We start from the raw sequence: 13212 nt of genomic DNA, 5'->3' as shown, positions 1-13212 counted from the left end.
GTAATAAAACAAGAATCACCATTAGCTTGGTTTTTCAGAGATGATCAGTACTGAGGGATTTGAAATGTTGTAAAAGCAACGATGATGGTGTTTTTATCACTCAGCGGGTGAGTAAGGTGTTTTATTCAACAGATAAACTGTCATATCTCTCTAACAGAGTTAACTGTAAAGCAATATCTATTGTGAAGATCATATTAATCCACACAGTCACGCAGAGCCGAAGCACGACCAAAAGAAAAGGTTTGTTCTTCCACAAAATGCATGCAGTTGTGTTCGCTTTTTAACCGTTAGAGGGCCAAAAATTACACAGAAGTTACAATTTGTTCCTTTAATGTGTATTTCAGATTCTGCAGAGATGATCGTGATGTTCTTTTAATAGAAAAAGTGGTTGATACCTTTGAATTTCACTTGACTGCTGAATTTCTGTGACGATCATTAGTCCTTTTTTTGCATTTTTTTCTAATTTACTAATGGTTCATTACACAAGATATTATCATCTTACTAATTTGAGTAAGACGTTAAAAAATGATTTTGAGAATGTCTCCGTATTCGGTGGGTCTTTCGACTGTATGTAGAGTCACATGATCAATGACACTCGTTTGATTGGTCGCATAGAAGTAGTTCAGAATTTTTTTTTTAAAAAGTCATTTTCTATCATTATGTTTCTTTGTTTTACAACTTTTAGAAACCTAAGACTCTTAAGGCCACTTGATTATTTTTAATCTGGGTGATTTTCTCTTAGATTGTATAATGTTCTCTGAGATAAGTCTTGACAGAGTAAAATGTGGTCTTTTTGCTCTTCACACATTCAGTTTGATCGAGCAGAGAAAGTCGCTACAGTTAAAAACATGTAAGAGACATTTGACTGACTCCAGCACTCACTTATTAAAAGTAATGAGACTGAGTCTGTGTATCAATAATTGAAGGGTGTGTGAGTTACAGTCAACAACAGTGACTCCAGTCGCTGCCGCTCTTAAAGGGACAGTACCTAAAAATGAGCAACTGCCAGGGATGATGATGTATTGTTTATTGTAAAAACCCCAGAACCGAGTTAGCATTTTAGCACATCTGGTCCTGAAGTGAATGGGTTTTTGGTTAAAGTCGCCCTGTAGTCAATAATAGTATCCCGTAAACTCATCATTGATCACCAAAATTACCTATTTATGTTTTTTCTTGAAAAAAAAAAATCAACATGCCTTAAAATGTCTTGAATGTAACTGGACAACCTTGCCTCATTTAGTATGCGCGGTTCTATGAATATGTAAATGAGCCCCGCCTCCACTCACTCACTCAGCTCAGAGATCCACTCGTTGACGATCACACGTTGATCTGATTGGTTACAAGGTAGTTTGTGACGTCAGAAACACCAGCGATTTCGAACCGTGTTTTTGAGACTGTCTTTGGTTCACTGCAGTTTTAAGGAGAAAATACTCAGCAATGCTGTCGACTTATGAATTTACCATAGACTGTAAAAAAATATGGACAAACCTTCTGTGACGTCACCCATAGACTTTCTGAAGAACGGTTTTGAAGCCGTTTATGGGGCGGCGCCCCTTGGAAAATCTTTTCAGAAAGGATACAGAAGTGTTATGATGTGTTGTGTCAGATCATGGCCGAGACGTCAAATTTCAGGAATTCCACTCGGTGCAGCCCGTTATCAGCTGTCAATCACGCGGTCTATCAAAGTTAACCACGTCCTTATTTTTCAAACATTTTATATCTAAATACGATCTAAACTAACGAGTTAGAAAAAAAATTCACCCCCCTCACAGTTGTCAGGCATTCGGAACCTATCGAAAAATACAATAAAAGTCCATGGGACCAACCTGTAAAAACATGAATTTATGCTGTGAAAACAGACATTTTAACATGGGGGTCTATGGACATTTGCTCCCTTTTGGGACCTGCCCCTAGCGGATTTTCGATGTAATGCAGTTTTTCGCACTTCCGGGTAGGCTTCATTTTTCAGATTGGAATGTTGTTGCCGCTTGGAATTTACCCATGGTTTGTCTTAAAGCATATTAAAAACACCACATAGACATATAAACAACATTAAAAGCTGGACTTTAAACGCCTGAAACAAGGTCTGTGGTGAACAAGCTCATAAAAGTTGTGTTCATACATGAAGATTATCCTAATAAACAAAACATGTTAGTATCATAAACTTTTGAGTGAGCTTATTTTCTACAATAATCCAAAAGTGTGCATATTTTGATATGCAAGTGACTATTATTATGTTTATTTATTACAATCTGACTGGCAATAATAATAATAAAAAAAATTAAAAAACTAGCAAAAGGCACTTCCTTAATGACATCATCCTCCAGGAAGTGACATCATTAATTGGTGGGAATCAGAAGCACAAACTTCAGTAAGTGTTTGTCAGTGGATCTTATTTCATTGGATTAATTTTGTGTTTGAATGTTTTGTGTTGCTCTAAAAAAATATCCATCCTGTTTGATCAAATTACACATCATTTTAATGCAACATTTGGTTAAAAACATGAAAGTGAAGTCCTTTCCTTGAGTCCTCATGTAAGCTAAGCTTAAATATCCTAAAATAAGCAAAGATTAATCACATGCATTGATACATATCAGTCATATTTGATCCCTTAATTTTCTGAAAATACTTGTTTCTTCACCTCTTGTGAGCTTTTCTTATGTAGTCTTTCTCCATGATACTTATTAATCCTTGAAAATGAGTTTTATGTTCCATTCATAAAATGACTAATTTGTGGTATTTAACAGGATTAAAATTGGCATTATCTGACTGTTGTCCTGAATGAAGTGGTGAGCGGCAGTATGCAAGTGTTATTGTGCACACATTGCAAAAATATGACGTTCTTCCTCAGTGTTTCTGTCTTGTTTTCTAGCACAAATATCTTTAAATCAAGATACATTTACTGGAGAAGTCTTGTTTGATGAAAAAACTATCAAAATGAAGTGAGTTTGTGCTTAAAACAATAACATCGGTCAGAAAAAAGTCTTAATTCAAAGGAAAAACAAGATTATTTTTCTGACCACATTGGCAGATATTTATTCATATCAGCATTTCCTTGAAATGGATGATACTGTCTTTTTTTCAGACTGTTAGTGGGTAAATCAGCATAAAATCAAAAGCACTGGTATCTTTTAAAAGCAATTTATTAACAAAAAATAAGGTTGAAATAAGGAACATTTATAAATTATGAAATCTAAATTATATAAGGAATCATTGCAATTGCATGAAAGAAAGACCGAAAGCTTAAAACATTCATAAATCTCACATTCATGCTCTTTTAAAGTCTGTATAATAGTTTCATCACTTATACAAATGGAAAGTTACAGGCACGAAGGGTTAAAATAAAAGGAAAGCAGTTCCTCATATTTCGCTGTGACGAATACAAACAATCCAACAAAAATCCTCTCATATTGATTAAATCAAGTTTCATTAAATCTGCTACGTCACAAACATTGAATGCAATGATGTTTAAACACATGTGAAGTTTTCAAGTCAAATATCACCACAAGATCAAAAGGAAAAGATAAGGAATCCCATGCCTTGATGCGTTTACATTGAACAATTATTGCATTTATTAAATGATTTTAAATTGTGTCGTGCATTTGTAAAGTAGTTTATGTTGATGGTGTCTGAACAGGATCTGGCTGACTGTATTATCGTAAAGATAAAAAATAAGGAATTCCATGCATCAAGTAATAAAGCCTACTTTTAGGCGTTTACATTGAAAAATTATTGCATTTATTAAATTACTTGTATTGAGTTGTGCATTTGCATGTTGATGGTGTCTGAACAGGATCTGTATTATCTTAAAGAAAATGAGAAGTATTTGCTGGGTAAATGCGGTTATCGTCATAAAAATCATTTCATAATTGAACAGTCATAAACAGGATTCATTTTCTTTGTACTAAAAGATAATTTTCAATTTTTTATCATGATTTTGTGGTAAATTCAGACCACTATACACATTCATACGCACAAAATCAAAGCAGCGAAACTAAAAACTCACAGGTCAGATTGACTGAAAAGCTTCAGTGCTTTTGGGAGCAAAAAAAAAAAGAGTTTTAGTGCATTTAAGGTGAAGCTACATAAAGCATGCATGACTACACGTTAAAAAGGTTTGTAGTTTTCGATCACAATTATAAAAGGCAATAAAGGTGCTGAAATCAGTTTTTAAAAACACGACCCAGTTCATGCCGTCCTCATTAACATGACCTTGATATTCGGAGGAAACTTTAATTGCAACTGGCTCAAACTCAGCAGACATTCATTACAGTAATATAACGCATTTGTAAAATAAAACGATTATAGAGGTCAGAATGTACAGTGATGATACTGGCAGACTGTAAAAGAAGAAAAACCTGAAGAAAAAAAACGACAAAACGCAGAGAAACCAGACGATTGCATGTGAAACTCGAGGAGTGTGTTCATGTGGGAGGAAGAGCACTGTTGACCTGGAAGCGCGTTTCATCCGATATCCCATACTGCTCTAGTGGGTCCTGCGGGAAATCACACAGTACATCCAAGCATAATCAATATTATGTGGTAGAGCTGCATGATTAATCGTTAAAAGATCGCGATCTCCATTCAAACACCCATGATTTTATTCCTAAATGACAAGAATCACATCGGAACATTTCAGCTTCACAAACGTTTTTTCCCAACTACACACTATCATTATTTCTCAATTAATCACAGACGTACTGGAATAAAAGTGTATAGTTCGGATATATACACTGATGTCTACAGTCGTGATCAAAATAAAGTAAAATCACCATTTGAAAGTAACTTGACACTTTAAAATAAAGATTGGTATCGATTACATCGTTACACCAGTAGGTGGCGACAAGTGTTGAAAAATGTGTTTGTCATTGAATCATTCACTCAAGAGATTTGTTAAAAAAATGCTGATTCATCTGGTAATTAAACAAGTGAAGGATTTATGAGCGAGTCATTGAATCATTCAGTCGAGAGATTCGTTAAAAAAACGCTGATTCATCCTGTAATGAAACAAGTGAAGGATTATGAATGAGTCATTGAATCATTCACTCAAGAGATTTGTTAAACAACGCTGATTCATCCAGTAATTAAACAAGTGAAGGATTATGAGTGAGTCATTGAATCATTCACTCGAGAGATTCGTTAAAAAACGCTGATTCATCTGGTAAATAAACAAGTGAAGGATTATGAGTGAGTCATTGAAACATTCATTCAAAAGATTTGTTCAAAAACACTGATTCCACCAGTAATGAAACAAGTGAAGGACTTATGAGTGAGTCATTGAATCATTCACTCAAGAGATTCGTTAAACAACGCTGATTCAGCCAGTAATTAAACATGTGAAGGATTATGAATGACTCATTGAATCATTCACTCGAGAGATTCGTTAAAAAACGCTGATTCATCTGGTAATTAAACAAGTGAAGGATTATGAGTGAGTCATTGAATCATTCATTCAAAAGTTTTGTTCAAAACACTGATTCCACCAGTAATGAAACAAGTGAAGGACTTATGAGTGAGTCATTGAATCATTCACTCAAGAGATTTGTTAACCAACGCTGATTCATCTGGTAATTAAACAAGTGAAGGATTATGAGAGACTCATTGAATCATTCACTCGAGAGATTCGTTAAAAAACGCTGATTCATCTGGTAATTAAACAAGTGAAGGATTATGAGTGAGTCATTGAATCCTTCGTTCAAAAGATTTGTTCAAAAACACTGAGTCCACCAGTTATGAAACAAGTGAAGGACTTATGAGTGAGTCATTGAATAATTCACTCACGAGATTCGTTAAACAACGCTGATTCATCCGATAATTAAACAAGTGAAGGACTTATGAGTGAGTCATTGAATAATTCACTCACGAGATTCGTTAAACAACGCTGATTCATCCGATAATTAAACAAGTGAAGGATTATGAGTGAGTCATTGAATCATTCACTCAAGAGATTCGTTAAAAAATGCTGATTCACCCGATAATTAAACAAGTGAAGGATTATGAGTGACTCATTGAATCATTCACTCAAGAGATTTGTTAAAAAATGCTGATTCACCCGATAATTAAACAAGTGAAGGATTATGAGTGAGTCATTGAATCATTAATTCAAATGATTTTTAAAAAATTATTAAAATTAATTAAATATTTTTTCAATAGACTGAAGCAAATAACATTTTGTCAGATACTAGTAAATAAGTTATTTTGTCTAGTTGTCTGTTCAGAATCGTGGGAAGAATCAATCACCGTTTTAAACTAAAAAATAATTTGTATATTATTTGATGTATTTGTTGCATTAATTAATATTGATTCCCTCACCTTTCCAGTCAATCGGTGGATTTCTGTGCGGTAGTAGATCAGGTTCTTGCGCATGAATTCATAACTGTGAGACAAAAGCAGATTACGGTTATAAATCATGAAACGCAGAGGATGATGGGTAATGTCAGCGCGTCACACACCTGGCTTTAATGATGGCGTCGATCCATTCAACACACTGTTCCTGAGAATCGCATTCAAACAAATACTTCCTCTCAGCCTCGTCCAGGAACACTGGAAAAAAAGCAAGAAACACAGTGAGTGAGGTCACATTTATTTTTTAATTTAATTTTTTCCATGATCTTCTGTCTTTAGTATGTAATGTTGCTGTTTGATCATAAAAAAAAACTTTGTGACTTTGCAGTGTCAGTGTTTCTGAACTCCTGAAACGCCTCCATTGTATCTTGAGTTTCTCCCGGGAACGAACACGTCACAATATTCCTCATTATAATAATTCATACGCAGAATAAAGGGGCGGGGCCTGGTTGAGTTAGTTAGTAGTGTGTTAAACTGGCGGATATGAAAAGGGGCGGGACATTTCCCAAACACACTCGAAGCGCTCAACCAATCACAACACACTGCTCCAGCCGACCAATCAGAGCACAGTGTGCTTTTCAGGAGGAGGGGCTTCATAGAGACAGGAAGTAAACAGAGCGTTACTGACAGACTGGGAAGAGAGGAGCCGCAACAATGGAGAATATGTAATACATTCAAGCAGGAAAACCTGTTCTAATAGAACTTCTCTTTAAAAAGTCAAAACAGAACGAGATACAGAGAACATGATGCTTTACATTAAAAGCACAACGTGTGAATCTTTGACTCTCACCAATAGAGAAAGCATGACCGTCTTCTTTCTCCACGCGACACTGTTCCAGCAGCAGAGCGCCGATGGGCTGAAGACACAAGAAGTCAAACTGTAATGAATGTGACCACGACGGCGTTGAGATTCAGATCAAACCGCACTCACCTCGTCCTCGTCGGTCCGGAAGTAAAACAGGAAGTTAACAATCAGTTTCACCAAGCGCTTCTTCACAACTGTTGTTGGGAAATAGAGGAGAACTAGGTCAAACTGTTTACAAAACCAGACCAATCTAGTCTAGTGAGGCACAGTCATAATCTTACATTAAACTGATTCTTTAGAGTGGCTTTTTAGAGCATGTTTGGTCAATATAATGCATGGTTTTTATATTTTTATTAGTTTGTATTGTAAAGGTCATGTTTAGTCAAGTCTCCATTTCTACAGCGCTTTAACAATATAGAGTTTCACAGCAGCTTTACAGTGATAATAGGAGATTACAGTAACAGAGATTGTTTAGGCTTTACAGCAGATCTAGTATAAAGTTATGGCTCGTTTCCACTGAGCGGTACGGTGCGGTACAGTTCGGTACGGTACGCAATTATTTGCGTTTCCACTGTCAAAAGTTGTGAATGGTACCAAAAAGCCGAACCGTACCGTACCACTTTTTGGGTACCCTTCCGTTGTGGTACCTAGCACAGTGGAACGGTACTAAAGGGAGGAGCTAGACTCACTGCAGAACGCTGATTGGTTGACAGAGTATCGTCACTTGCGCGAGCTACAAGGGGAATGACAACATAAGAAGCGCCATTTTTTAATATACAGTTGGAATGTAATACTACGGTTATACTTTCACGAAATGTAGTTTTAAGAGTTTTTGAGGCGAGAATGTAGTTGTTTAAAGCTCAAATCTGCGCTTTATTTATAAGGATTAATGATAATTTGATCCATTCCAGGGATCACCGGGCGCTCGGCGCTCATGTTCCCCGCCTGGAACAGCCTTTCCTCGGCTAGTCGTTCTGACGTTTGCCGCTGACTCTGTAGTGGTAATTCGTCTTGTGTATATCTAACGGGTGATCTTTGGTCTCGTGAATCGATAATTCATTCCCTGGCCAATCGTTTTAATAATCGTTATAATATAATCAGGTCTATACATTGCCTGAACCACATTTGTGTGCCTATAATGTTTAAAATTTATTTAAATGAAAACGAAAAGAGGCAGAGTGGTGTTTTATAACATACTTCGTTTTATTGTTGCCTAAAATGTACATGCAGAGCGAGCTGAGTGACGCTTTCAAGAACGCGCTGTTCCATTTGGAGAATTACCGGACTCGCGTCCTCAGGAGTCCTTCTGCTGAGAACTTTACATACTTGGTATTGAGAAATGCCTAATGTCGGCGCTTGTCTTCTTGTGACAAACATGCCGAGAAGCAAGGACAAGATCTGCTGTATGCCATCCATTGGTGTTTCCTTTGTCGCTTTCTTCTTCGCGCGAAAATGACGTTGATGGCTTCTTTCCGGCAAACACCACGCCTATTAAGTAGGGTACTGTTGGCGGTGGAAACGCTAGCTGGATCATGGTTTACTGACCCGAACCGAACCGTACTGTACCGTAACGTACTGCTCAGTGGAAACGAGCCATTGTCCAGACTCCAGATAAAGTTAGTTTTGATTGATTCACTTCCGTTGTAAAGATCATTAGTTATTAACTTAGCGGCCGCTAACACACACACCGTTTTTACTGAATACAGAAACTTTTAATGCGTTCTGGACGTTCATTTACACGATTACAGTGTTTGTCGCTCGAGAACGAACAGGTTCCAAGGTGCAAGTTTTGAAAAACTTTATCATCTTCGTGTAAACGTGAATATGTAACGGCGTGCACATGCATATCATGTGTTTAGTCTATAGGAATGCACGTTTGAATATATATATATATGTGCGCAGGCGCATAGTCTTTCTTTACAAATTTACATTGCCAAATTACGTGTCTGTCCTGCATAATAGTGAATTTTTAGTCGTTTCCATGAATCCATGCGAATTGGAATCATTTTGATAACAATTAGTCAATATAATGCATGTTTTTTAAACTTTTATTAGTTTGTAGAGTAAAGGTTGTTTTTACCATATAAAACTTCATTTTTCACAATCAGAGGCACTGTATAAAATGAAGCTTATTATTATTGATTATAACATTTATCGTGAATGATGGTGATTTGAGATGACACGATCGCTGATCTGATGATGTAATCAAACTGGTAACAACCAATGGGAGCGCAAGTAGTGGATGTCACATGATCCGCCTCCTGGCGCATTAATGACCAAAAGCTATTAAACTCCTGTCAGATTTTGTATTGTATTGCGTAGAAACGCAATCGTTAACTATAACAAGTCAAGGCGGTCTAGTTTTGTCACATCGCAACAGCAAGATTATGAGCATTGTAGTTTTGTTGCATTCTGACATCTTTGTGGATTATTACGATAAAGTTCTAGATGTTGCATAACCTGCCGGCCAGTATTACAGTATAGTGTTGTTGCATCATGAGAGCTTCGTTATAAATTTAATTTTTAATATTGGCAATTTTAAAGTGACATATTGAAACTCAAAGTTTAACAGAGATCAACTTTATGCAAATTCGGCAACAATCAATAGAAGTTTAGAGTTCATGTGACTCGCCACCTGATCCAGCTGGAACACCTACTATAACGATTAAATCCATGTCCGATTAAGAACGATAAATATAAATATAACGTTAACTATATTAGCAACCACACAGGCGGATGATACGTTTTTGTATGCGTTCATTGTCGTCTGTCGCTTTAAATAAGAGTGTTTTCTAATTGGCTGTCAATGTTTTTATCGTTCAACAGCTTTAAAAAATTGAACTGCGAAAAGTTGAACAGAGATACATTTTATGCAAATGAAGCAACTACCTATCAGAGTGCGCGTAGTGAAGGTCACGTGACTTGCAGTTGGTGTACGAACAAGTGACTACCAGCAATTAAATATAAGCTGTACTCTGAATACTAGCTTACTTTAATTACTGCTGTCATATCTTTACAAGACAGATATAATGCGAGTAGTACGCCACAATGCTATTCGTTAGGGTGACCATATTTTGATTACCAAAAACCAGGACACTCGGTCCGGCAAACAGATACTCAAATGATACTCGAAGTTTACTAAAAGATGCCTTATTAATTTCAATACATTTAAAGTAGGCTATGCCTCCTCTGTATGGATAGAAAATTGTTATATTACAAGAAACAAATTCAGATAGGCTTCTCAGAGGTTACTCAATATTGTTTTATTATGACAGGTTTAAAAAAAATAATGAATGAAATAATGATAGAAATAATGTTTCTTCTGTATTAGAAAAATAAATATATAAATAATAAATAACTAAAATAAATACCTCCAAATTGAACAAAAAAAGCTCTCACAAACTTACAAAAACGAACTAACAAAATATATTTATATCTTTAGTTTTCTTCCTCTTTATCCTGTTTTTCTTCCTGATCCTCGTTGTTTGCCCATCTATATTTTGCTGTAGAGCTGATCTTTCCCAGCATTTATTTGCAAACCAGGATATTTCATCACAGGACGTGAAAACAGGACATGTCCTGGGAAAACAGGAATGTTGGTCACCCTACTAGGCTATTCGTATCACAAACTTGATCGTAAAGGGGACAGTCTTCTAGTTTTGTCTAGTTTTCTCGCGTCTTCTGGGGTAGAAAAGATGGTAGAAATCTTTATGATAGCTGATAATGTTTAGTGAAATGATCGGCTCTTACCGTCTCCTTTCTTCGGGCCTCTCATGCCCAGCTCGGCCGCTCTCTCTGACGGCTGGCGGCTCAGGAACACCAGCTCCTTCTCATTAAATCGCATTTTTAGCTCTTTGACAGCAGTTTCGTCTCATTAAAGCGCATTTTAGGACTTCAAACTGATCTGATAATTCTCATCCGGACTGTCAGTCATACTGCTGTAGTAGCTCTTCTAACTCTGCGAATGAACTGATGTGTCTGTCTGATACTAAACACACACATACACACACACACACACACACACACACAACCATAGATATACCTACGTAGAATCAAAATTTGACTTCTCCAGAGACGTCGGCGCGCCCGCCATCTTGGAATGGTCAGCGTGTGACTTGTCGTCACTCAGTGGGAGAATTAATAATAATTTTTATTTATTTATGAAGTTTTATGTTATTTATTTATTCGTGTGTTGTATTTTAATTTATATTGTATTATATTTATATTCAATTTTTTTAGTAGACTATCTCTGTTACTGTATCTTGTTTGAAAATGTAGCCTACTGTATTGCCTTGCTTTACCTGGAGTTTCTTATCCTATTTTGTTTTTGTGGTACATGCATCACCAGTGATCTTTGTTCAATTAAAAAAAAAGTAAGAATCAATGATACCACAACATTGCATAGCCTATGGTTGTGAAACCACCGAGATTTAAATTCCTGAGATATGGGATAACCTTACACATCTGAGAGTGTTTTTGATTTGTGTTTTTATATGCGTTGACATAACAGGTTTTTATTCAATGTAAAAATTTTAATGCCATATTAGTTGAAACTTTTATCTTGTATTGAGTTAGTTTAGTAAAATACTCTACTGACGTATATTTATATAGATATTTATCAATGTTTCTTGTCGAACTGGTTGCAGATGCAGTCAACTTGCTCGAGTGTTCGCGGACCGATGTTTTGACCGTTCCAATATGGCGGACGACCCAACAGCACGAATAAGGTTTCAATGTGTATATATCTATGCATACAACCAAGAGCTGGAGGAGCTTAACACATGTAGCCGACAGATGGCGCTGCTTTACCACTAAAAACCATAAACAGTAAAAACGCCTGTACACAAATATTTAAGGGGCACGTTTTGAAATGTCTTTTAAATAATAATAATCACAAACCCATTTTCATGTTAATTCAAATATTTAATTTTGCTGTTTTAAGTACGCATTTTCTTCTTTTAGACTTAGCACAATCACGGTGCTTTTCTAAAGAAAAAACAGTCACTTGTAATGTAGCATTGCTATTGTGCTTTTATCAATAAAGTTGTGCATGACAAAATAACAGGAACAGGAAGTGCATCACCCGTAAGCGCATGCGCATTACAACTGCGACGGCGGCAAGCGTGATCTGGACGTTGGGTAAACATTTTCACAATTCGATTTTGATACAAAATTATGCTTATTTTTGCGTAAAAACACCAAACTAAACTCGATCTATTAATCTATTAATAAGCAATTCATTGAAAGTGCAGCTTTGAAGTCAATACGGTTCGATTTAGCTCTTTTACACTAACTATTGCCATATATCATTATATTTATGCTATTATCATATATTTATATATTTATTCTTTATATTCTATTTTAAATGATAAGTTAAACCGTACACTCAACCGTAAATGGGATCATATTATACACTTATGCGTTTTATTATTTTTATTCCATTCGGTTATGTTAGTCAAGGTTTCTAGCTCTAAATACAATCATAATTTTTTAGACTATTTCCCACTTTCTCAGACCTTTACAATGTAACGAGCTGTAACTTTCAGACTATTAAATGTAAGTCTAAAATAATCATAAAGCTGCTCTTTAATTATTGGCTACCATAATTTATGAAGATTGTTTGTAACCCCATTTCAGTAAATTATCGCGTATGAATAACTCGGTTATTTATTATAACTTTCTTTGTTTAAAACGCATTATTTCTTTGAAATAACAGGAAACGTTTCGATAGAATAAATGTGAATATCGATTTAATGAATATCGATTTTGAATACTTCAAAATATTTCATTGTAGCTGAATATAATGAACAAAAATCAACAGGCTAAAGACAAGTAAACACTTGATCAATCGCACAAATAATTACAACTGAACAAAGATATAATTGAAATAGTGTTTTAAGATTACAAACATAGTTACAAAAGTTATTCTGCGAGTGAATTTTCTCTTTGTTGTTTGATTAACGCAGGAATATTAGGCTACTGTCACTTTAAGAGCAGCACGTATATGTTTTCTTTCTCAACTGTTTACGTTCACTTTAGACATAACCGTCTGTGTTTACGAG

General features: G+C 35.7%; 2 protein-coding genes across 3 annotated transcripts in view; one reads left to right on the top strand and one right to left on the bottom strand.

The window, feature by feature from the left end:
- The first annotated feature begins 2352 nt into the window (after nt 1–2352).
- The window catches only part of sf3a2 (splicing factor 3a, subunit 2), a 35317-nt gene continuing 24457 nt past the window's right edge, over nt 2353–13212 (top strand). Inside the window, exon 1 of one of the 2 annotated variants that reach the window (XM_077222206.1) lies at nt 2353–2371. The gene's annotated coding sequence lies outside the window, so the exon portion shown is untranslated. Of the gene's footprint in view, nt 2372–12202; nt 12290–13212 lie in introns of those variants that run through there. The other variant, XM_077222205.1, reaches the window with a different exon arrangement.
- Nucleotides 3128–11179, bottom strand: plekhj1 (pleckstrin homology domain containing, family J member 1). Its single transcript, XM_077222240.1, has 6 exons — nt 10901–11179; nt 7277–7344; nt 7136–7202; nt 6453–6543; nt 6313–6376; nt 3128–4496 (listed from the first exon to the last, which is right to left on the bottom strand). The coding sequence occupies exons 1-6, from the start codon at nt 10992–10994 to the stop codon at nt 4425–4427; spliced, it is 456 nt and encodes a 151-aa protein (XP_077078355.1). The 5' UTR covers nt 10995–11179; the 3' UTR covers nt 3128–4424.

This window comes from Siphateles boraxobius, unplaced genomic scaffold, assembly GCF_051911475.1.
Source record: "Siphateles boraxobius isolate OS27281-9 unplaced genomic scaffold, OSU_SipBor_1 86, whole genome shotgun sequence".
NCBI lineage: Eukaryota > Metazoa > Chordata > Actinopteri > Cypriniformes > Leuciscidae > Siphateles > Siphateles boraxobius.
The sequence above is the reverse complement of the archived record's forward strand: the minus strand, read 5'-3'. Positions and strand labels throughout refer to the sequence as shown.